This window comes from Sciurus carolinensis, chromosome 1 (genome assembly GCF_902686445.1).
Source record: "Sciurus carolinensis chromosome 1, mSciCar1.2, whole genome shotgun sequence".
NCBI lineage: Eukaryota > Metazoa > Chordata > Mammalia > Rodentia > Sciuridae > Sciurus > Sciurus carolinensis.
Window position 1 is genome coordinate 197,340,732 of NC_062213.1, and position 25,190 is coordinate 197,365,921.

The 25,190-nt window shown below is 57.5% G+C and overlaps 1 protein-coding gene across 4 annotated transcripts in view; it reads right to left on the minus strand.

Annotated features, from left to right (window-relative positions):
• Padi4 (peptidyl arginine deiminase 4) overlaps window positions 1-17,664 on the minus strand; it is a 29,846-nt gene extending 12,182 nt beyond the window's left edge. For 3 of the 4 annotated variants that reach the window (XM_047538890.1, XM_047538709.1, XM_047538630.1), the window contains exons 1-6: window positions 17,573-17,664; window positions 7,187-7,367; window positions 4,736-4,802; window positions 3,281-3,363; window positions 2,000-2,117; window positions 820-945 (exon numbers count right to left, since the gene is read on the minus strand). In XM_047538890.1, coding sequence (XP_047394846.1) covers window positions 820-945; window positions 2,000-2,117; window positions 3,281-3,363; window positions 4,736-4,802; window positions 7,187-7,367; window positions 17,573-17,664 — 667 coding nt within the window. The remainder of the gene's footprint in view (window positions 1-819; window positions 946-1,999; window positions 2,118-3,280; window positions 3,364-4,735; window positions 4,803-7,186; window positions 7,368-17,572) is intronic. The other variant, XM_047538802.1, reaches the window with a different exon arrangement.
• Window positions 17,665-25,190: the final 7,526 nt, after the last annotated feature.

The window sequence follows — 25,190 nt, forward strand, 5'->3', positions numbered from 1 at the left end:
CTGAGGCAGGAGGATTGGGAGTTCAAAGCCAGCCTCAGCAAAAGTGAGGCGCTAAGCAACTCTGCCAGACCCTGTGCCTAAATAAAAAATAAAAAGGGCTGGGGTTGTGGCTCAGTGGTAGAGCGCTTGCCTAGCACATGTGAGGTACCTGGTTCGAGTCTCAGTGCCACACAAAAAATAAATAAATAAAATAAAGTTTAAAAGATTTTTTTAAAAAGGGGCTGGGGGTGTGGCTCAGTGGTTAAGTGCCTCTGAGTTTAATCCCTGTACCAAAAACTAAACAAAACAAACAAACAAAAAAAACCCCAAAAAAACCCCCAAACAACAGCAACTCATCCTTAACCCAAAACAGAGATGTTCAGTTCACAGAGGATGCAGCGTCCATGCGAAAACTAGCCATTGGCTCCTGGTGACCACTGCCCCTGCTCCCCGGAGCTGAAGAGCCCTCCTAAGAACACAGGGCGCACACCCTGAAATGCGCAAACCCCAGGCCCTGCTCCCTCCTCTTGGAGAGGCCAGTAAAGCCTGCCGTGTGTGTGCTGCCTCCTGGATGGCTCTCCACCTGCCCATCTTTCCATGGTCCCAGCATGAGGCCTGACATGTGTCTTCCGTCCACATCCCTCATCTAGAAGGTAGTGGACAGAGGTGCCTGTCCTGCTAGGAGCTATGTCCCTGGTTCTGTGGACCCAGCACATAGCAGCTGCTCAGGAATCACTTCCCAGACCTGTGTGCAATAGGAAGCCGCTCCACAGGCTGGGGCAGGAACGGAACCACGCGGCAGGAGTGTCGAGGGTCCGATGAGGAGCCGGGAGGACCCACCTGTGGCCTGAAAGACCCGCACTTTGTCCATCTCAGACTTGGCCACGTGCAGCACCAGTTGGTGCTTGCTGGAGAAGTTCTTGGGGGTCTTGGTGCTCAGGGTCATCAGGGACATGTCCTGCAGGTCTGGAAGGAGGATGTGACCTGAGACCCCTGGGTCCCGGGAGGCTGATGGCCTTGGAGCCAGCCAGGGTGTAGCGCCTGGCTACACCCCTTCCCGGCATTTAAATGACGCTTTCCCCCGGGATTGAGTGTCGGGATCTGTGTGAGCTTGGAGGGTTCCTCCAGCTTGGCGCCTGTTTCCCCATTGGCACCCAGGAGCAGGGCCACCCCACTGTAAGCTTGTGGAGACGACGGGTGACGCCAAGCGCTTGGCACTGTGCCCCGTGCCCCAGAACTGCCCAGTGGCAGCTGTTTTGATTACTATGTGCTGGACACCAAGCAGAGGTTGTCCCCTGGCCTCAGGGCAGGCTACCTGCACACAACTTGAAATGCATCCATCTCTAGGTTCCCAGTAGCTCCCCAGCAAGGCCACTCCGCTGCCCTGGCCTGCCAGCCTCAGTCCCTTGGTGCCCTTTCTCAGGGTGGGTGGGGAATGTGACTCTCCACTTCCTTGCAGGGACACCCCTGAGGAGTGCCTGCAGAGACCCTGTGCGCACTGTCCTTGTGCCCCTCAACCTGCCCTGGTGTCTGGATGCTCCAGCTTCAAATCCTGAGTCTGCTACTAATTAGCTGTGTGACCTCAGGTCAGTTGCTTAACTTCTCTGTGCCTTCATTTCTCCACCCATTACGTTTTGGGTTGAGGATTGAATGAGCGACTCATTCTGAAGTACTCAGAGCAGTATGTGGCTGATGGCAGGGACCTCAGGGGTGACTCATAAGATTTTGGAGCAATTTCATTTTGGGTGCTTGGGGCCCAGTGAGGATGTCTGTGTAGGGCAGTGGGCTGGCAGGGAAGCTGGAGCCTCTGGAGGCATCAGGAGACTTGGGGTTGATCCCAGCCCTCTATGACTGCTGTGTGACCTCAGGCAAGTCACTTGCCCTCTCAGGACCCCTGTCCATCCCTTCACCTATAAAACGGACCTCTACCAACCACCCCATCCCAGGCTGTGCTGAGGCTCGGGTCGGGTGGACAGAGGGCTGGCTGGGGCGGGGCCTGGCTGCTGGGGCGGGGCCTTACCTTTGCTGTCAAGCACCCTGTCGTCCTCGCAGTCCATGCCCCAGGAACCGGGACCGTCTCTGTCGCAGTTCACCAGCAGGATGGCCCCTTGGCCGCTGGGTCCCCAGGTCCAGGTCCTCTACGGACACCAGAAGAGAAAGGGCAGGCTGAGGTCGCCCAGCAGACCCCTCTGGCCCTCGGAGGAGCCCCTTCCCCCGGTCCCCTCAGCCTCTCTCGGTTCACAGCTCACTCCCACGTCGGGCAATTCCTGGGACCCAAGAGGGGACTTCTGCCTGCTCCAGGGTCGCGACCAAACCCATCTAAACCCATTTCGCAAGTCATCAATAGCGAAAAAGGAGCCAAGAGAGCAAACCGGGCAACAGCTTCTTAACAAGGCCTTGGGTTGACAGACCCAGTGCGTCCGTCCTGCACCCACGTGGAGCCCCTGACTTACACAGGGACGCGTGGGGACGCACCCTCACTCATTCCCAGAGTCCCATCTGTCCAAAGGTCAAAGCAAATGAAGCAGCCGCCCAGCAGGGATCTAGCTAGTGGGCAGGGGCACCTTCGCCCGCACCTGGGGATGACCGCATGGGGCGGGACCCCAGGGAGGTCACTCTTCTCTACCCTTAAAAAAGGCAACAACTTTCTGTTGGCTCTGGAATTGAACCCAGGGCCTCACTCCTGCTAGGCAAGGGCTCCGCCACGGAGCCGCGTCCAGGCACTTCCCTGCACTTTGACCTCAAGGAGCGCAGCCTGTACAGAGGCAGAAGCCCACCGAAGTGCGCACGCGCACACCAGCAGGGCCTCACTCACCCGCGACCCCGGGCTAAGGGTCTTGAGGGCGCTCTGCACGCCCCCCGCCTGTCTTCCTGTAACCCCCATTCCGGGCCCTCACTGCCTCCCTCCGCCCCTCCCGGGCCTTCTTCCCTTTCCTAGGTGTCACCCCCTGTGGACAGCGCGGCGGCGGGGGGGAATCTCTCCTGTCAGTCAGTGAGCTGGGGCGGGGCTTCTGAGCCCGAGTCCAGGCCTATGGACAAAGCTTTTCTCTGCTATGCAATAACGGGGTGACTGTAGATTCCAGACAACACACTATCTGAACCCACAACCAGTAAAAATATGGTCTCGTAAAAAGGGATGGGATATATGCAAACCAGAATCTTGCTGGTGATTTGCATTTTCTTCTTTCTGTCCCACGTTTCTCGTGGGAAACATGACACAGCCTGCCATTTCACCCCATGACCACAAGGGGGCGCCAGGGGAGAGTCCAGTGGCGCTAGAGGCAGCTTTTGGGTTGAGTACCTGATTTGGGGGTACCTGATTTTTCATGGCTCTGGTCAGCTTGGCTCTGCCGGTGCGGGTGATGTCTGCATGCAGGGAGATTTCTGAAATCACAGGGGCGAGGTGTGGAGTCAGGGCCCTCAGCCTGGCCTCCGAGGGTGGCCCTTCCCCAGGAGACGACTGCTCTGAGGGTGGAGTCTCTCCTTCAGAGGGGACAGTCCAAGACACCCTCTCCTAGGTCCCCAGGAAGTCTGGCTGCAACTCGGAGCAGAGCCGAGGCTTCCGACTGTCCTGCTGTCCTTCAGCAGGGCCGTGACTATGATGCCAACTGGGAACAGAAACCCAGGGATTCCAGAAAGAATTCCCAGGCGCCCCAGTGAGAGCTGTACCTGGAGCCGGGCAAGGACCCCCAGCCTCAGTCCTCAGTGACCTCGGGTGAGAGGCACCCCCTCCACCTGCTCTTTATTACACATGTGTCTCTCCGCCAGGGACAAGTCCAGCCCAGCACCCTCCTCTGACCAACGACTGAGAAAGCAGCATGTAAATCCTCCCTCCCCGCCGGATTAGAGGACCCGAAATGACAGTGGCGTCATGGCAGCGGTGTAGCCCCGTGTGCGTCACAGCAAGATCTAGGACCTTGTCTCACCTGAGGCTGTCCCAGTGTCCTTTAAACATGTCCACACCACGGTGTTAGTGTGGGTCAGGACAGCGTAGTCCTGAGTGATCTGGGCCCCTTCACCCCTTCGCCACCCGGCTGCACGGGTGACCTACCTCCTGTGCCTCGGTTTCCTCACCTGTGAAATGGGACGGTGAGAGCACCAACCTCACTGGATTGCAGTAAGGTTGGAGTGTCAAGTCTGAGCACAGAGTCTGGCACAGGAAGTGCTGTCTTATTTAAATGTGGATTCGTGAACGAGATTCGCTGATGAAGTGAAACCTCAAGTTTTTACCTGCCCTTTGTATATCTGATACATACTGTTCAAGATGAAGTCAAACTACAAAATGGATTTTATTTCTACTTATTTTTAGACACAGGGTCCCTCTATGTTGCCCAAGTTGACCTTGAACTCCTGAGCTTAAGCCATCCTAAAAATGGATTTTATTCCAAAAAGAATATTTAATAACTAGGAGTATAGATGGATCTCTGGTGTGGCAGAAATAGTGAAAGTGGAATATAAATAGTGGAATTCCGGGAAGCCACGTAAGAGCAGCAGCAGCCACTTCGGTTATAAATATCTGAGGTGTCGAAAAGGTGTGGAGACCGGTCCCTGAGCATCCGGGCACCTGCTTCCTCCCTTGAGAAGTAAATGACCCAGGGGTAACTGCGCTCCTTCCCCGCGCCCCAGCCTGCTTCTCCCCGGTGAAGGGGCTGTTAATGGACGGTCCTCCTCTGCTCTGTCTAAAATCAGATCCAGGAGCGGCCTCCCTGGCCAGGTGTCCTGCAGAGGCTGTGTGGAGCCACCTGTGGTCACTTACCCACCCCGGTGAGGTACAGCAGGGCCTGGGCTGGTGACGTCTTGGGTCCATAGTATGAGATCCGAACCTACAGACGGTAATGACGTCTCTGTCACTCCACAGACAGGGTCTGCACGCCTGCCGAGGCCAGCTGGACTCAGCTCCTCTATGATGCTGAAGAGGGTCCGGAGGGCGCCCAGAAAAGGAGGGTTAGGGTTCGGTGCCCCATTCCGCGGGGGCTTCGGGAACGGGGCGCCTGGGGGAGATCCTGGAGGGGGAGTGGGGTGCAGCTGCTGGAGATGGGGCGAGGGGGCCCTGGAGGGCGAGGGTGGGTTACAACTCCAGGAAAGGACTCGCCAGGGAAGGGGAAGAAAGGCTCCAGGCCACCTCCCGCCCCGCGGGGACCTGCCTTGGCCTCTGCAGGGGAGGCCGTGGCGATGAACACTAACTCCCTTCGTCCAGCCCAGGCAGCGTCGGAGCCGGGATCCAGCGTGGGCCCGGCAGGAGGGAGACCCTGCACCCAATTCCAGCACCACCAACCACCCACCATCCTGGGGCGGCCACGTCTGATTGGCCCGGCTGCCCGCGGAGGGCGTGGTCTGGAGGACAGCCCAGGCCCAGCGGTGGGCGTTCCGAGGCGGCCGGCACTGCAGCCCAGAAGCTCCCGCGGGGTGGCCTGGGGACAGCCTCAGCCGCCAACCTCCCCTCGGGACCTTGGCCCTGGCCTTCCTTCTCGGCCTCCCGCCTTCCTGCGCCCTAGATCCGCTCCACTGGCCACGAGGTGAGGGGGGTCCCGCCCCTCTGAATGTCACCCGCGGCTCTGCACCTGGCTTATTTTAAGCTGGGGGTGGTTTCCTCCGTCTTTTCCCTTCCCCCTCCCTAGCCACAGGGGAAGCAGGGTGACCTTCCAGTCCCAAGCTGTCATCCGCCCTTCTGCTCAGGGACCAGGAGTGAGGGATTCAGACTTGGGAGGGGGCACCTGCTGCTCTAAGGGACCGTCATCTCTCAAAGCGACCCAACTTGACTCCAGCTGAGGCACAGCTGGAGTATGGCCTCCGACTCTCTAGGGTCTGAGCTACTGTGTGTTCTTCGCTGGCGAAGCAGTGAGCCTACTCTTTCCTTTTTCTCAAAGCCTCGTCCTCATTATCTGCCTGTCGTTGGCTGGACGTGGGGACGGGCACCAGGCTTTCCAGCTTTCCAGTCAGTGGCAACCAGCCGGTGGCCCTTCTAAGACGCAGGTGCAGGCCCTGGCTGAAGACTTCGGCTTCCTGTTGTCCTCAGAAACCGAGGTTCCTGATGCCAAACCCTTGGCTCTGGCTCCCTTTCCCTCTGCACCCACCTTCCTGGTCGGCAGAACGTCCTCCGTTTCCCCAACTCCTGCCTGGCTCTTCTCACTCGGCTTGCACAGAGGTCGGCTCTTCCAGGTAGGCCTCATTCCTTTCCCTTTCGCAGGCAGGTCTTTTATTTATTTATTTATTATTATTATTATTATTATTATTATGCCAGGGATGGAACCCAGGGGCACTTTAGCCCTGAGCCATATCCCTCACCTTTCTTATTTTTTATTTTGAGATAGTGTTTCACTAAGTTGCTTAGGGCCTCGCTGAATTGCTGAGGCTGGCCTCAAACTTGTGATCCTCCTGCCTCAGCCTCCCGAGTTGCTGAGATTACAGTTGTGTGCCACCACGCCCAGCCCCAGGCCGGTCTTTTATATCATCCTCAGCTTGCCACTTCTTCCAGGACATTTTCCCTGAGCACATCTTCCTGGACAGATCTGTGTTCCTGCAGCAGGTGGCAATGTTTTGTCCCCAGGGGGGAGCCTGGTTGGCTTGTTCCCTGAGGAGCTAATGACTGTTGGTGCAGATCTCAGTGGGAATCCCAGAGGTTCTTGCTGAGACTGTCTGCAGTCACAGGGGGTGGAGTAGGGTTATTGGTGGCCTCCCAGATAGGTCCCCATTCTAATTCCTGGAACCCAAGAGTATGACCTTTGGTCTTTGTAGAAGTGAGTAGGATAAAGGTCTTGATAAAGTCTCGAGGCGATCATCCTGGATTACCTAGGCCCTCAATGCAATGGCACGTGCTTCTTTGTTGTCATTTGGTGCTGGGGACTGAAACCAGGAGCACTATCCCACTGAGCTACGTCCCTGACCCTTTTTATTTCTATTTTGAGGCAGGGCCCCACTAAGTTGCTGAGGCCAGTCTTGAACTTGCGATCCTCCTGCCCCAGCCTCCTGAGTTGCTGGGATTACCAGCTGTGCCGCTGCCCCCAGCTGGTGGCAGCTCCTTAAACGCTGGCCAAGGGGTGGACTTGATGGTAGCCCTGGTGCCCGCGTTACTGTGCACAAGGACCCCGAGGTGGGAGAGACCGCAGGGACGGAGGCTGCGGGGTTGGCACTGAGGCTCAAGGGAGGATAGGCTGCATGAGCCGCCGCCCCGGCCCCCTTCCACACCCGCCCCGGAGCTGTCCCTCACCTTCTGGTCACCTGTGCTGGCACTGGCAGCCTTCACCCTCAGGGTGACCTCCAGCTCAGGGTCCAGGGGCCACTTGGAGGAACCCGTGCGATTCTTCTTGGCTGGAGGGCCGTGGGCAACCTCCACCTGCACTCCTGGGGAGGCGCTGATGCTGAACGATGTGCAGTCCCCTGGGGCGGAGCTGTGGGAGGGACGGGGACAAGGCACCCCATGAGCAGGGCCTGGCCCGCCAGGGCGCGCCCCAGCCTCCCACCTTTTCCCAGTAGGTGGGAGCAGCAGGCAGCACCTAGCGCTTGCTCTGACCCCCGGAGAAAGTGGGGAGAAGCGGTCAGGAGTTAACAGAGGAAGAGGGTCCCTTGACCTGTCCGGCTTACACTTGAACCGGAAAGAGAGCTGAGGGATGTGCACAGCAAGGACTCGCACACGGATGCAGGGCTGTGCACAGTCACACAGGCGTCCCCTTCTGGGATGCAGTAGACTGGATATTCCTGAAGATCTTCCTCTTACAAAGCAACCAGATCAGGGATAAAGTATACTTTGTAAAGCACTGCTGAGTGCACGCTTGCTCACACAAACACACACACATCAAATGAGCACCCACGTGCACCTGCACCATAGTTCAGTAAAGACCAACCCAGAGAGAGCTGGGGTAGGTCTACTAATACCAGGCAAAACAAGGGACACAGAAGACACAGCCTCATCTCACCTAAAAGATGTTCTCAACTCCTAGGCAACCAATAACATAACCGTAATATACATAAAGTAAAGAGACAATGTTTAAGGCATCCAGAAAGAAAAGTCAGAAAAGAATAATAATTAGATTAAAAGGGAACTTTAATAATAATTAGGCTGAAATGAACTTGTAAGTAATAACAATGAAATCTAGGAGATTGCTGAATAATCTCTTCACTGCATTTTGAGAAAATAACTGTTAACCTAGAATTTGCACTCCCCAAAAATCTTTTAATAAAGACACTTTCAGATGAACAAAACCTGATATTTTAAAATCAACAGTTTCACAAAAGCAACTTTTACAAAGAAGGGAGCTGAGGCTGGAGGCCTGGTCTGAGATGCGGGAAAGAATTGTGAACAAATAAAATGGTAAATATTCTGATAAATTTAAGCAAACATCAACTATAAAGTCTTGAAAATATAGAAAAAATATTTTTTTTTGGTACTGGGGATTGAACTCAGGGTTGCTCAACCATTGATTCACTTCCCCAGCCCCTCCTTTTTTCCCCCAGCCCCCTTTTTGTACTTTACTTAGAGACAGGGTCTCCCTGAGTTGTTTAGGGCCTTGCTAAGTTGCAAAGGCTGGCTTTGAACTTGTTATCCTCCTGCTTCAGCCTCCTGAGCCGCTGGGATTACTGGTGTGCATCACCACATCAGCTGAAAATATCAAATCTGTGGGATTTAAAAGTGGCAGAATTTAGCTGGGCACAGTGGTGCACGCCCATAATCCCAGCAGCTTGGGAGGCTGAGACAGGAGGTTTGTGAGTTCAAAGCCAGCCTCAGCAAAAGCAAGGCACTAAGCAACTCAGTGAGACCCTGTCTCTAAACAAAATACAAAATAAGGCTGGGGGTGTGGCTCCGTGATTGAGTCCTGAGTTCAATCCCCTGTACCCACCCCCACAATGCAGCAGGATTTAAACCGGCAGGAGATAATGAGAGCTGAAGTACTCAGGTCTTTGAATTCGGATTTGTATATTCAATGAAATCCCAGGGTTTCTCATTGAACATGACAAGTTGATTTTAAAATTTACATAGAAAACCAAGAGCTAAGGTACTCTTGAAAGAAAAGAGGCACCTTGCAGAGATCTTCCTGTAACCATGGAGATCAGGATGGGGTCGGAGCCCCAGGCCAAGACAAAGCGGGGCTGTGGCTTAGAGAGGTCCTACTTGGTCCAGGACAGAGTGGCTTTGCAAAGAACTGGGGACAGTGGACTATGTCACAGATGGTGCAGGACAATTGCTGAATCATAGGACAAACAAATTAATTTGGATATTTATATATAATAATTAATATATATAATAATTAATTTGGATATTTATAAAAGAAAGGAACCCATCCCAGCTTCACGCCACTCAAAAACCTTCCGCTCTAGGCAGACTTCAGTGTCCGCGGCAGGACTTTGAATCTTTTTTTTTGGTACTGGGGGTTGAACCCAGGGGTGCTCTACCGCTGACCCCTGAGCCATGTCCCCAGCTCATTTTATTTCTGAGACAGGGTCTCACTAATTTGCCGAGGCTGGTCTTGAACTTGCAATCCTCCTGTCTCGGCCTCCCCCGTGGCTGGGATGACAGGTGAGTCTTTTGAAAGAAGAGGCAGGAGCACATCTAAATGTTCTTCCGAAACGAGACACAGAACCAGTAAACACGAAGGGAAAGAGGAATCGGTCAGTAACTTCCGTCGGTCGAAAGCCAGCCCGAAGTGAAGCCAAGCTCGGTCTATGGAGGATGCCTGCCAGCAGGAAAGCCCCCCGGGCGGAGCATCCGGAACATTTAAAGAGCTTAGGCTGATCAACAGGGAAAGGACAACCTGGCAGGGAAAAGTGGGCCAAAGACGGAGCAGGCAGGCAGAGAAGCAGAACACGGGTGGCCGGTAGGCACCGGCGGCCTCCACGTCCTGAGGGAAGTGAGAACATCGAGGCCTCATGGGGACAGGTGTACGCCACTGGACTGGTGACCGGTACGTTGGAGACCATGCGGTTCAACAGACGCTGCAGCCCCCGCTCACAGGACCGCCAGGTGACCTCTGCAGCACCTGGTGTTGCCTGAGGGCCCAACATGAGCCAGCCCAGCCCCCACGCCACTCCTCGGCAGACCCCGGAGCAGATTCCACACAGTTCTCCAGGGGACCTGTTCCGGAAGGTGCCAAGCGGCCCTTTCTGTCACCGTGAGCAGCACAGCCCAGTGCAAATGCCCACAGGCCGAAGAATGGCTCAGGAGTTGAGCTGATTTCCGGGTGTGGGAGAGTCCGCAGGGCAGAACTCACCCCAGGAACCACGCAGATACTTAGGCTCACTTGATATTTCCGTTCTTGTAATAAAGTGTCACCTCGATCTGAAAGGCGGCACGCACACCCCTAGAGGACCAGGGAGACACAGGAAAGCGTGCTGGGGATGGCCTTCGGCACCGGCCCCGCTCGGGCGGCTCTGCGTTGCTATGGCAAAGCAGCTGAGGCGAGGCCACGGAAGAGGGAGGAAGGTTGATTTGCGCTCACGTTTCAGAGATTGCCGCCCGTGGTCGCCTGACCCCGTGGCTTTGGGCCATGGCAGCGTGGTACAGGAGCGTGTGGCAGAGGAGGCCTGTGCACCCTGTGGCATCGGGAAGCAGAGACGGGAAGGGGACGGGTTGCTGCGGCCCCTTCGTGGACACGCCCTGAGGGTCAGCTCCCCCCGGCCTCCTAGGGGTCTACCACCCCAACAGCGCCACGGGCTGAGGACCAAGCCTCAACCCAGGGCCCCTGGGGACAGTAGGACCCAGACTACAGGCGCCCCCACAGGCCCCACCCTGGTGTCCACGCCTCAAGCAATGCCCTCCCCTTGAGTGGGCAGAGCCCACTGTCTTCCGGGTCAGCTGCGGGAAATGGCAGCGGTGACAGACCGTCCTGCTGTAGTCAGGCTACAAAACCCGCCCGTCTCCCCCCTCACCCCCTCCTTCTCTGCTGTCACCCCGATGAGGACAGCAGTCATCCGAGAGCCATGGAGAAGCCCTCCTGCCGGGAACCGGGGAGGCCCCAGGGCAGGGGCTGAGGGGCGCCGAGTCCCCCTCAGCGCGCGGGCCAGTGTGGGAGCACAGCGCTCCCTGGCCAGGTGGCACCTCTGACCATGGCAGGGCCATGCCTCGGTCACCACGCGGGGGAGACCTGTGGGCAGGAACCCAGCTGGATGGGGGGACGGTGGGACCACCAGGGATGCCGTGTTGTTCACCAGGGGCCGTTTGTCACCGGCCCTCGAAGTGCCCAGCCGAGAGGCCACGGCCGCCTGCCGCCTAGACGCATTGGGACCTCTTTCCTTCAGGAGGAGAAGTCGAGAGCAGGTTGCGAAGCACACGGAGAGCTGAGGCAGACAGAGGGGAATCGCCTCCGTGTCCCCTGCTGCGCTGCTTCTACTGCCCACGCTGGCCGGGGCCTTCGTTCCCTCACGAAGCCCGCTTCCGATTCCTGAGTGGCACGGGCCACCCGCAGAGCCTCACTCTGCACCAGCCAAGTCCCCTCCCCTGTCCTCATGGCCAGCTGTACAGCAGGACTGTCATCACGTCCGTTTTACAGATGAGGAAACTGAGGCACAGAGGCGAGTGGCTCCCCCAGCTCAGGGTCAGGCCCTGCTTCTCTGCTACAGGAGGGGAGGCCGTGGTCCCCAGTGGCCCTGCCTTCTTCCTGCTCCTGCTGTCCCCCCATGGCCTCCCCCAGGACACGCCAAGCATAGTGCCCCCCACGCCCGCCTTCCCGCTCCCTGGCCTGCTGCTGTCCCCACTCACCCCGAGGCCCCTTCTCCCACATCCTCCTCTCAGAGGCCAGCCTCGCCCTGGCTGGGAACTTGGCGACGGCATCGTCCTTCATCACCCCACCCCCCAGGGCTTTCCTCCCTGGAATGAGCCCCCTGCAGGGGGAGAATCCTGGTCTCCGAAAGGCCACCCCGTCCTAGTCCCTGGAACCTGGGGCTGGCCTCCAACGTGGCAGAGGAGGCTTGCGAATATGATTGACAGCCTGGAGACGGCAGGTTGCCCTGGATTACCCCGCCGGCCCTGAGTGACCACCAGGCTTCGAAAGAGGCAGGCAGGGGGTCAGAGCCCGAGGGCGTGCGATGGAGGAGCAGAGGCCAGGTGGTTCTGGAAGGGGCCACAAGCAAGGAACGCAGGCAAGAGCGGCTCTCGCGGGAGCCTCTGGGCGGGGCTCAGCCTCCGAGCCTTAGCCCGGAGCCCCGGCTTGGATTTCCGACTTCCCGGGCTGTAGGGTAATGAACTCGGGCCATTTGAAGTCCCCAGGACTGGCCTCTGTGACGGTGGCCTTGGGAGCTGAACTCAGCCGCCATCTTGGTAGACCTCCCCCTCCACCTCCCCAGAACTTGGAATTTGTGTCACCTTCAGTGACATTTCAGGTGCCACCTTCTCTTGTGCTGATGGTGCTGCCGAGATTGGCTCTCACTAAGGTAAAGCCCGCAGCCTGTGACCTCTTCCACGTGGCCACCCGTTTCACACTCGCCCCATGAGGGGGGCATTGCGAGTCTCATTCTACAGATGAGGAAACCAAGGTTCAGAGAGGCCCAGTGACTGGTCCAGGTAAGCTGCTGACGGTGGCAGATCCGGGTCTGCTTGCAGCCCCTGCTTCTTCCTGCCCATCCAATCAAGCCCTGCCTCGAGGCCAGCGGGTCTCCAAGCACGGCCCTTGGAGCAGCAGCACCTGGGCTCCAACCGAGAATGGTCGAAATGCAGATCCTGAACAGCAGACGCCAGGAGAGGCCCCAGACCTGTGGCCTCCGCGCGTCCTCCGGAGATGTGGTGTGTGGCCGCTGAGTTACCCGACTGAGCGCAGCCTGAAGGACCAGGAAACGGCACAGGCAGCGTAACTGTCGTGGCCGTTACGGGCCCTCTTGCTGTTTTCTTATGAGGTGGGTGGAATGATTTCAAAGTCGACAGAGTCTGGCTGGAGAAGAGGAACGCCCAGGTTTCTTACTCAAGAGATTAAGAGGTGATGAACCTGGACGTTGGGGAGCAGGGAGCAGGAACCGTGGCTTGGAGTGTTCAGGTCAGCCGCCGTTGGAACTCAACGCGTGGGTAATGGGGAGCCAGAGTAGGTTCTGGAGGAAGGGAGAAGCACCATCGAAACGATACCAGTGGAGGCTCAGAACTGCCTCCTCTCAGAAGAGACTTGGAGTTGGGAGAGATGGGAAGTGAAGGGACAGTCTTGGAAGTCCCTTGAGTAATTGGGGCTGGCTGGCGAAGTCCCAGGAGTGAAAGGAAAGGGGGGATTGGGATCCTGATTAGAGAACTGTGAAGACCGAGCACAGGGACAGACAGATGCGGAGTCAACCTGGGTGAGCAAGCCTGAGAGGGAGCGGGCTCCCATTGTGAGTGCTGGCCGTGAACTTTGACCTCCCTGCTCACACCAGCCAAGCCCACACCAGCAGCGGGCAGGGAGGGAGGCGGTCAAGGGCCAGAGAGGTTATGGGACCCGTGGACGGCACAGCGCCTTGCTGGTGGCCTGGCTCTCAGAGCCCCACCAGGTGGAAGCCCCCCGGGATGGACACAGAGCTGGGGTCAGAGCAGGGCTGTGGGCCAGGGAGTCACCCAGCCCAGGGGACAGGCGCAGCCCTGGCAGGGCTGAGGTCACCCGGGGTGGGCACTGAGTCACTAGGGTGGGGGGAGGAGCCCCTGAACGGGCGCCCGGGTCCTGGGCACTGGCTTCTCATCTGAGAGGTCGGAGGGCTCCTGGCGCGGGGTCGTGGGGACCGGGAGCGTGTGGCCCACGGGTCTGCTCCTCCCTCCCCTGCCGAGCTCGCAGCGTGCCCCCGGTCAGGGCTGCCTGACCAGAGCAGGCACAGGAGGGTCCTTCCTGGAGGACCGCGGAGGCGGCTGTTCCGTGGCCCAGGGGCCTGGGCTGTGAGCCAGTCCTGCTGAGCGACGGCAGCAGCTCAGATATTTCTGAGCGAGTTCTGGCCACACACGCTCCCGGCCTCCCTCCCTCGCTCTCGAGCTGCAACAAGTTTCACAATAGATTTCGCAACTGCGTCCCTGAGCGTGCCAGGCACCGTGGCGGCACGCTGTGCTCAGTTCTTCCATTCACTCAACAAGCACTTAAGGAGCACCTACTATGTGCTCAGTTCCTCCATTCACTCAACAAACACTTAAGGAGCACCTACTATGTGCTCAGTTCCTCCATTCACTCAACAAACACTTAAGGAGCACCTACTATGTGCTCAGTTCCTCCATTCACTCAACAAACACTTAAGGAGCACCTACTATGTGCTCAGTTCCTCCATTCACTCAACAAACACTTAAGGAGCACCTACTATGCGCCTCCCTTAAAGCACGTGCTCGTTCATTAAGTCAGTTGCCCTCACACGCTCAGCACCTCCCGCCCTGTGCCAGACCTTGTGCTGGAGACAAGGGGGTGGGGCAAGCGGGAGGACCTGGGGCCCCACGGAGGGCTCCCCCAAGTCCTCTGACAAGGACACCATTTTGCATTTCTGAATCTCAGAGCCAGTGTCTCCTGGACACAGGTGGTAGCCTTCCACCTGCTCCCAGCCTGGTCCCCATGCCGTGTAGGCCAGGGAACAGGACGACCAGGCTGTCACCTGAGCCTGGCTGAGCTGACTCACTGGGTCAGGGAGGTGGCAAGATGGCCGCCTCCACCCAGCACAGAGGCCAGTCTGTCCCCGCACCTGGCCAGGCTGACCGCACGCGCGTGCGTTCGTACCCAGGCGTCATGGCCAGGCCGGTCAGTGGTGTTTGATGAGCTGCTCGCTGGGGCTCAGCTGTCAGGAAGCCTCCCAGGAGCAGCAGGGGACGCGGGCCTGGCCACTGACCCTCCTGGTCTGGCTCCCTCTGTTGGTGGGAATGTTTTGTGTGTCCTCTGGGGTGACACTCGGGGGCACCCGGTGCAGCTGCCAGTACAGGGCAGCTGATAATGACAGCAAAGGAAGGTTCTGCCAGCCCGTCCCTGGAGACGTCACCTGAGGGCCACCCGCCTGACCAAACGGAAGCTGACCAAAGACCCAGGAACCCCGGGCTCCCTCTCCCGGGCTCGTGGTGCCCTGGTGGAGAGCCAGGCCTCCCCAGAGCTTGGGCCCGAGGGGGACAAGCCACGTGGTCGGTACAGCAGGAGAACGAGCCGGCGCTCAGAGGACCATGAGCAGTGCCCTTGTTCCACGGGCCTCCCTCTGCCCACGCGGCTGCCTCCAGAGGGACGGAGGGACGGCAGAAGGTGGGTCTGTCCCCTGCCGGGCTTCATAGCCACGGCCTCGGGCCCCAGGGCACCCCCGGGCCAGATGGGAAGCTGGGCCTTGGCGAGCGGCCTGCGGGGCAGCCGAGGGCTCCCTCGGGGCTTGGTCCTCTCTGGGCTCCTTTCCAGAGGTTCTCGGCTTCTGAACGAGACACTCTCCCGAACATCTGGGGGTTTCCTGTGTGCGTGTGAGACCTCGAGAAAATGCAGAGCCGAATCTTCCCGTGACTCCCAGGACCCTCGGCAGGGCCCGCGCGGGGGACGTGAGCCCCACACAGCGACATTGCCCCCCGGCTCCGACGTCACCTCCTCACTGACAACCGAGGTAGGACAGTCCACTGTCACTCACAGAGGCTCCTGCGGTCCTCGCAGGAAAGGGCCCTCTGCCAGACTCTCCGTGTGCCTTATGTGACCGGGTCTTTGCCACAGTCCAACCGCTGGTGTCCCGTTCCCCATTTTACAGCTGAGTGCTCGGGGACAGTCACAGGCTTGGCGGGGAAAGGAGCGCCATCCAGCACAGCCAGCCCGTGACACCCGGAGGGGTAGTGCTGGGAGGCAGGGGCTCAGAGGCCACTTTGCCTGACCTCGGATAGGTATTTTCACTTCCCGGAGCCTCAGTTTTCTCATCTCTAAAATGGGCACATGGTAGTGTTCCCCTCGTGGGTTGCTGAGGTCAGAAAGCAGAGGAGGAGGACCCAGCGCGTGCGTCTCCTGACGCCGCCCTGACTCTGACCGGTGTTAACATTCAGCGCAGCTGAGCGGGGCTTTGAAAGGATGGAGGCGTTGCCTGCTGCACTTTCCAGGTGCAGAATGGAAGCCGAGCGGCTCTCGCAGCAGCTCTGGGACAGGCGCCCTCAGCCCTGCGGTCTCTTCCTGCCCCAGGACCTTGTCTTTCTAACCCTGGGGTCTCTCAGCCTGGGGACAGAGGAAGCAGAGCTGGTGAGGGGCGTGGCTCGGCCTGCGGAAGCGGAGGAGCCCCTGGCTGGGGGCTGTCGGGCAGGTAGGAGGGGCAGGGAGGGTAGGTAGGTACAGGGACCATGGGGACAGGAGGGTCTGGAGCCAGCTGCTTGGTCTGAGTCCTGGTTCCCCGCCTCACTAGCTGGGGGCTTCAGGTGGGTTACTTAGCCACTCAGAACCTCAGTATCCTTTTTTTTTTTTTTGCAGTGTTGGGGATGGAACCCAGGGCCTTGCACAAGCCAGGCAGGTGCTCCTCATCCCCAGCCCCTGGTGTCCCCTTCTGTGAAACGGGGACACAGCACCATCTAGCTCGAGAGGCTCTGAATGAGCTCATGCAGGAAGGTGGTACAAACGTCAGCCATCAGCCTGGGAGAGTCAGGAGACCCGGCACCGCTCGGCGTCTGAGGAGGGAGGACGCTGGGGCACCTGTGGACCAGGACCTGTCCCTTCTGAGGGGTGTGGGCAGTGCCCTTCTCTCGGCCCAGCCCAGCCGGCGCCCCACCCAGAAAAGGCAGGTCTGACCCCGACCGCTGCTCCTCAGCACCGGGCAGGGGCTAGCCTGGGCATGTGGGGGTGGGCTAGCCCGCTCTTCATCCCCTCCACACCCACCGCAAGCCGCTCGTTCCGGGGAGTCTCAGTGGCACCAGGCACACGGCCCCCTTCACCCCAGGACCCTCAGGTTCTTGCCTCCCCCTGGCCCCAGGAGGTCACCTGGACCTTTACTGCTGTTCTGCCGCTGGGTCTGGGCGGTGGGTGACCCTGCCCAGGAACCTTCCCAGATGCCCCCAGGGCGCCATCCCGAGGCCACAGACCCAGCCTGGTGGAGGCAGCCGGGGGCCACGGCTGCTGTGAGCGACCCCCTCGTCCACGCCTGCCATGCGCTCTGTCCCTCCGCCTCCTTGGTGACCCGGGAGACAGGGCCTGGCACATGCTGCTGGTGTTTGTTGAATGAATGAACAACCACCAGGCCGCGCCCAGCACTGCGCCCAGTACCCTAGGACCACTCCGGGAGGGAAGTGAGGGAGCCCCCTTCACAGACGGGACACTGAGGCTCAGTTGCCCACAGTCACCCAGACGGCTCACAGCAGGTGGTTCCGGGTTGCCCTCCCAGGCGGGAGCCGTCTATGGCGGGCCTGTCACAGCCCCCGGGCAGGGAGGCTTGGAGCCGGGCGTGGACGCAGACCGCACTGTGAGCCAGCGTGGGCCAGGAGGCCTGCGCTCCGGGGTACAATGCTGTGTGACCTCAGGCAAGTCACAGGCCCTCTCTGACACCTCTGCTGCCCCAAGTGATCCGCCCGTGAGATCCTGGGAGCCCCACACGCTCGGGCGAGGCAGCGCGCTTGAGCCTGGTGCCTCCTGGCTGCCCGGCTTGTCTCCCTGGCAGCGGCTTCAGAGGCTGGAGCCGGCGGCCCGAGCCAGCAGCTGCCGCAGAACCAGCTCCCGGCACCGCCTGGCCTGCCCGTGCCCGAAGGCGCCCCGCTCACCCGCAGACGTCCAGCTGAGTCGCGGTGCCCAGCACACACACCGCGTGGGTGGGCTGCTCGGGGGCCACGTGGATCACTGTCCCCTGCGCCATCCTCCGCCAGCAGAGGAACCCCGGGGCAGGTGGCTTTATACCGGCCGGCGGAGGCCATGAGTCAGCACCTGCGGTCGGAGGCCCAGGGCTCAGCCCCTCCCCTCAGCCCTGCTCTGCCCTCGGGCCACCGTGGGCCCCCCAGACGGGCCAGGCTGGACTCGGGCAGGAGGACCGAGGGCTCGGAAAGCCGGGAGTGGGGAGGCAGGACGGTCCTGGACCTTGGCCCCACGCTGCCCGGGGTCGCCTGGCGGTGCCCACAGGTGCCAGAGAGAAGGCGAGAGAGCAGGAGGTTGAGCAAGAGGTCACAGCCCGGCTACAGGAAGACCAGCGGGCATGGGCGAGTCCCGCGGTGGCCTTCACCCTCCACGCCTCCTGCGCCTCCTGCTGTTCCTGGAGGGGCTCCGGCACCTGGGAGGCCGGACTGTCATCATCCCGGCCTTTCATCCTCCGCACAGTGACTAGGCCCATTTTATAGAGGAAGAGACTGAGGCCCGAGTGTCACCCAGCCAGAAGGTGACCGAGCGGGGATTTGAACAGAAAGGTGCCTGGCTCCAGAGTAGGAGGCTCATTTGCTGCCTCTGTCCGTGTGACACCTGCTCATGAGACGACGTCACGCTGCTTTTTACTGGGATACAGGTGGCGTATGGACTTACTGCAGCCCATTTTACAGAAGGGAAGATGGAGGCACAGAGGGGAGAAGCGACTTGCCAGGGAGCCCCGGCTCAGGGCTGGGAGGGGAGGACGGGAGCTGGGCCTCGGGGCTCCAGGACGCTGGCCTCTGCAGGGCCTCTGCTGTCGGACCAGCAGGCGGGAGGCTGTCCTGCTGTGGGGACGCGCCTTCCGGTGGGCGCACCTGGGCCATCGGGCCCGGCTCTGTCTGTGAGGGTGACGAGGTGGGCGCACAGGTCCCACAGGGCGAGTCAGGCAGGGTCTGCGTGGGGCGCGGGCGCTGGGGCCTTGGAGCTCGTGCACACTTTCACTCGTTGGCTTTGACTTTGAAGCGAAGACTTTGCCTCGTTAATTAAGGGCCTGGCTGCATGATTAGGCCCTGTCCCCTGGAGGAGGCTCCTAGCAGGAGGCCCGCCATTTTAGGTGAGGCCGTGAAGCCTCAGCACACAGTACAACCAGGTCTGACGGTGCCAGATCCAGGGTCCCAACCAGCTTCTCCCGGCTCGGAGACCCTTCTGTTCCCAGAGGGCGTGGCCAGGCCCGGGGTTCCTTGTGCATCTCCAGACCACGTGCGCACAGTAGGTCCCGAGTAACCCGAGTTCTCCAGCTGGTCACCTGATCAGAGCTAGGTCGAGTTTCTCCTAGAAAGTGGCAGGAGGGAGCCATCAGTTGTCAGAGTTGGGAGGCCCTCAGAGAACACCGAATCCGGTCCTCCTTCTGCAGGTGGGGAGACTGTGGCACAGAGAGGGGCTGCGCCACGCCCAGGGTAGCACAGCAAGTCAGTGGGAGGGCTGGGCTCTACCCATCTCAGATCCCTTGGGACAGTTTCCTTCCCTCCTTCCTCCTTCCTCCTCCTTCCTCTTCTTTTGGCAGCTGGAGGGTTAAATTTGCTGGGACTAAGCCACAAAGAGGACCCACACCGCAGGGTCTGCTGACTGCCGGGACCTTCCTAGGCTGGGAACGTGCAGTGAAGAAAACAGACCTCCTGCCTTCGGGGAGCCTTTCCTGCTAGAAAGGAACAAGCAGTACGCAATGAAACCGATGCGTGTATTATCCAGAGTGAACTAGAAAGAACGAGCCCTGGACAAGGCCAGCCGCGATTTTAAGTGGGGCGGTCAGAGAAGGTGCGATTTGAGCAGCTTGAGAGCAGCAACAATGTGGATATTTGGAGGGAGAAGGTTCTGGTTGAGGGAACAACCAGTGCAGCCGGTGCAAAGGCCCTGAGGCAGAGACGTGCCGGGAGGGTCCATGGAGACCCGGGTGGCAGGAGCACAGTGGGGGCAGGCCTGGCAGGCATTCTGAGGTCTTTGACTTCTACTCCCAGTGACCTGGGGAGCCATGGGGGACTCTTGAGCGGAGGAGGACCTTGCAGGGGCTGAGCAGGAGAGGGAGGGGGAGGCAGACCAGTGAGAGCGGGAGGCTCTGCCGTCAGCAGGTGAGAGCGTCAGCCCAGGCGGGCAGCGGAGGGGCGAGCGGTGGTCAGACCTGCACATTCTGCTGCGGTTACAGCCGGTTGGACTTGCAGAAGGACTGATCATGGAGTGTGAAGGTGAGGCCAGGGTCCGGGGCCTGAGCACCTGGAGGAGGAGCTGCTCCACTGAGCGGGACAATGGGGCCAAAGGCAGCGGAACAGGGCAGATGGGACCAGGGCTGGGGCCGCACAGCCTGCCCCGCGGATCCCCTGTGCCCCGCTCCAGCCCTGGCGGAGTCTCTCGTTCTCCTCCTGAGCCTGGCGCGGCCTGTGTTTACCTGTCTGTCCGCCAACCAGCCAAGACCACAGGCCCCTTGTCTGTCCTGGTTGCACCCCCGGCACCCAGACTTATAGTAGCTGCTCATTAAAAACATGGTTTGGGTCCCCAGCGTCCAGGCCAGTACTTGACCCACGGGTGGGGGCCTTGAGGATGGCTTCCTGTGAGGAGCCCTGAGCCAGTGAAGGCCAGCCTGCTGTCACACCTGTGGAGGGTGTTAACCCTTTCAGAGCCCAGAGGGGACTTCAGTCAGGAAGCAAACTCCCCTACACACAGGACAACCCCAGGCCCGCGCCCCAGAGGAAGGGGCCGTCTTCTTGATGGAAGGCCCTCTGGGTGTCTGGGGCCCTCTGACTGGACGCCTGAGCTGCCGTCCCATGCCTGGCCTCTGGCCTGCTTCAGGTGACCATGCGGATGTTGTCATTCTGGGGAGAGGAACGGGGGTCGGGGAATGCTGTCCGACTCCGAGACAGGGCACGGGGCCAGGCTGGGCTGGACTCCGCGCCTGGCCGTCCTTCCCTCAGCTTCCTCCAATCCTAACAACCGCCAGGACCAGTTGACTGAGCTTGTCCCCAGGGCTGTGGAGGCCCCGGGGTCAGCTCTCTCGGAGGGGAACTTGGGCTGTTTGACAGGCTCACGAGAACCCGGGTGCCAACAGGGACCTATGGGTCTCCCCCTATGTGGCCGCCCCGTCCCCAGCTCCTTGAGCTCCTGTCTCCTAATTCTCACCGGAACCCAGTGGGGCAGCGGTGACGGCCTCCTGGTGACAGAGGAGTTCCAGCGTGGGCTGCTTCCCAGCGGGCTTCAAACGCAGCTTCGCCTGCGAGGTTCTGCGCCGCGTGGCCCCGCCGTGCCAGGCCCTGCCCATGAATCATCCCAGGCCCCAGGGTGAGACTTAACATCCGGGTTTTACTCTCCCCACTTTCCAGAGGAGGAAACCGAGTCTTCAGGGGTCAGGTAATCAGCCAGGACGGAAGAAGGAAGTGGCAGTTGCTTGGTTTGGGCGCTGCTTAGCCCGATCCCTGAGCCTGGGCAGGTTTGATCCGCTCTGGAACACGCAGGTCGCTGGGCTGACCAGCTCTTGAGTCCCTGCCAGCACAAAAGTCCCTGCCTCTCAGCCGCTCTGCCTGCGCGTCTAGACCACCCAGATGGACTGAAACCGGAAAGGCCACCCCTCCTGCTGAGCCGGCATCCAGGCGCCCCTGCCTTGCTGCGTGGGGGGTGGGTTTCCTCCCTGCTCTGCTCACTCAGCCTGCCCCGCCCCCAGCTCTGCGCTCCCTTCCAGCCTCTAGAAAGATCCATGGGCACACCAAGCCCACACCACACACTAGGCCCCGCCCTGCAAACCTGCACAACAAGGATTGTGTCCACTCGGTGAACCCAGTAACACCCTGGCGAATGTTGGCCCTTGACGAGGAGCAAGTCCCCGGGGTCAGAGGTGGGAGATGAAACCGTGCCACCTTCTCCCAGAAGAGGGAGAGCCGCCAGACAGTCCAGAGTTCCTGTCTGGATCTGGCTCCTAACCCATCCTTCCCCCAGGGGCCCGTGTTCCTTCTCCAGCAGCCGGGTTTCTCCAGGGGACCATGACCTTGAGGTTGCCCCATGGAAGCAGGGACTTTGTTCATGACTCTCCCCATGGTGCTTAGAACAGTGCGTGTGCACAAGCTCTACTTTGTTGAACTGAAGACATCGCTCATTTTAAGACCCAGCCCTTAACGCCAGTGCCATTTGTTGGAAAGACTCTCCCTCATTGAATCGCTTTTACATTTTGTGAAAAATCTGTTGGCCACGTGTGCGTGGGGCTGCTTGTGAGTTCTCTGCCCCGTTCCACGGATCCATCTCTGCTCCTCCACCAATTCAGTACAGTCTGGGTTACTGTAGCTGCACAGTAACTCCTGAAATTGGGTAGGCAAATTGCTCCTGCTCTGTTCTTTTTCAACATCATTTTAACTGTTACAGTTTCTTGGCCATTCCATGAATTTTGAGGATAATTTTGCATATCTCCACATAGTATCTTGGTGGGATTTTGCTAGCAATCGAAATGAAATCTATATATCAATTTGGAGAGGACCGACAGCTTTGTTTTGTTGCCTTCCAATCCATGAACATGGTATTTTCTGTTTATTAGACTTAATTTCTTTCATTAGTCTTGTAACTCTCAGCATATGAGTCTTATACATGTTTGGTTAAATTTATACCAAAGTATTTCATTTTTTGGAGGGATTTTAAATTGAAAAGTTTATTTTCAAATTCCAAAAGATTATTGTAGTATAATAAAAAAAAATAGAAGATTTTTGTGTGTTGATCTTATATCCTGTGACCTTGCTGAACTTGTTCATTATTTATAGGAGTTTCTTGATAGATTTCTTGGGGTTTTCTGTGTGGATTATCTTGTCATCTGCAATAATAGTTTCCTTCTTCCTTTCTGATCTATATGCCTTTTATTTCTTTTCTTGCCTTATTGCTGTAGTTAGAACTTCTAGTACTAGGTCAAATAACAGTGGTGAAAGCAGATATCCTTGTCTTATTCTTGTGTTTATGGGGGAAATATTTAGTGTTTACCACCAAGTATATTGTCAACTGTAGGGTTTTTGTTGTTGCCCTCTGTCATTTTAAGGATGTCCCCCTCTGTTCCTAATTTGCTAAGATTTTTTTTATTGTGAATTGCATGTTTTCAAATGATTTTCTATATCAGTTGATATGATTAAATGATTTTTCTTCTTTAGACCAATAAGATAGTAGACTACATTGCTTTAAAAATGTTGCACCAGTTTATGGACTAATTCTTCAAGAATTGCCAAATTTATGTTTGTAGGGTTGTGTATAATATTCCCTCATTTTGATTTTTGTTGTCTGCGTTTGCGTTGTCTGTACTGCTATTCTCTGTTACATTTTTTATATTGGTAATTTGTGTCTTCTCTTTTTTCTCAGTCTTGCTTGATATTTGTCAATTTTATTGTTTCAAAGAACAAGAGTTTTGTTTCATTGCTTCTTCTTTATCGCTTTTCATTCAGTTTCATCCATTTCTGCTTTGATCCTTACTGCTTTATGTTTTGCTCCTCTCTTTTTAGTTTTTGAGGAGAGATCTTAGATTAGTGATCTGAGACTCCCCCCTTTCCTAGTGGAAACCCCTAGTGCTATGAATTTCCCCCACAGCGCCGCTTTAGCTACACCAGAACTTTGGACGTGTTGTGCTTTCCATTCCCACTCAGCTCAATTTTTTAATTTACCTTGAGATAAAAAGTTTAAAATTTCCCTTGAGACTTCTTCTTTCACTCATTGATCATTTAGAAATGTATATATTGGGGTTAGCATTAGGGTTAGGGTTAGGTTTAGGGTTAGGGTTAAGGAGGGTGGTAAGAATGGAAGAAGGAAGGACTGTGTAGAGGGAAAAGAGGGGTGGGAAGAGTGGGGGGGAAGGAAAAAAATAACAGAATGAATCAAACAACATTACCCTATGTAAATTTATGATTACACAAATGGTATATCTTGATGTACAAATAGAGAAACAACATGTATCCCATTTGTTTACAATAAAAAAGAAATGCATATATTTAAGATGCACAATGCAATGTTTTGATATATGTATACATTGTAAAACGATCACCACAGTCAATCTAACTGACATATGCATTGCTTCACATAGTTTTGTGTGTGCGTGTGTGTGCGTGTGCGTGCGTGTGCACATGTGTGGTGAGTACAGTTGAGGCCTAATCTCTTGGCAAGTTGCAACTACACAAAGTATTGTTATTAACTCCAGTCACCATGTTGTACATCAGGTCGCCACAACTTGTTCCTTTTATAACTGAAAGTTTGGACCCTTTGATTGACATCTCTCTCCCTCTCTTAGTCTCGCCCATGGTAACCACCATCCCCCTCTGTCACTATGGGTTCAACTTTTTTTGGATTCCAATTATAAGTGACATTGTGCAGCATTTGTCTTTCTGTGTCTGGCTTATTTCGATTAATGTGGTGACCTCCAGATTCATCCACATTGCCTCAAATGGCGGGATTTAGATCTTTTTTCCTTTTTGAGACTAATTGTGGGTTTGTGTGTGTGTGTGTGTGTGTGTGTGTGTGTGTGATTTTCTTTGCACACTCGCCTGTGGACGGACACTTGGGCTGTTTTCACATCTGTGAAGATACTACAGTGACCCAGGAGTGACCCGGCATCTCCTTGAGATGGTGATTTTATTCCCTGTCTGGACGCCCAGGAGTGGGTGTGCAGCGCTAGGTATTTGAAACTGCTTTCCAGCAGTTACCTCAGATCACACGCATCTGTGCCTCTTGTGAGACGGCAACGTCACCCCGGCCTTCCAAGAGACTGCTGTTTGTTTGATCCTCCCTCTGCTATTGTGATAGTGTATTTTGTGTCAGTTCAGCTCCTGATAAGATAGACAGGCATCCCGGATGTTTGCCGTCCAGTTGTTGACCTTCTGAATCAGGAGGGACCTGGCCAGAGCGGGAGCTGGGCCCTGCAGGAGTGTGGGCCTGGCTTGCTCCTCGCTTGGCTTCTCCCGTTAGGACTGTGATCGCATCTCTGCAGCAGCAACCGGAAGGCTAACCTGCAGCTGCTGAAGTAACGTTGCACACGGCACTGCCACGCAAACTTGAACCAGGCTGGTTTACAATAACACGGACACTGCACATTCTTTTTGGTCGGGCTCGGGTGATTCTCTTCCTGGATGTATTTATTTGCTTAGTGGATTCACACCCAGCAGGAAGACTAGAGGCACGGTGAGGTCACCCTGTTGCCAGGTGTGCCAGGGCCACCTGGGGCTCCTGGCTGGTGGCTGGTTCTTCTAGTGCCTCTCTTCCCAGCCCCGCAGGCCTCACCAAGCTTCCTCCTTACTAAGCAGGGCTGCCCGGGCATCTCCGACTGGCACCCGGGGCCCTGCGGGTTCAGAGGGACACGCCTGGGAGCCCGACGGGGGACGATCGGGCCTGGGTTGCCACGCGCCTCCCTGGGGGCTCCCGTCCTCCTGGCTCTGGCCAGGGTTCTCCTGGTGCAGCACCAGTGTGCGCTCGGTGCCAGGCCTTCCCTAGGTCTCCAGGACGTGCCCCAACGTGGTCTTTCCTTAGTGCCTTCGCGCAGAGAACGTTCCAGGG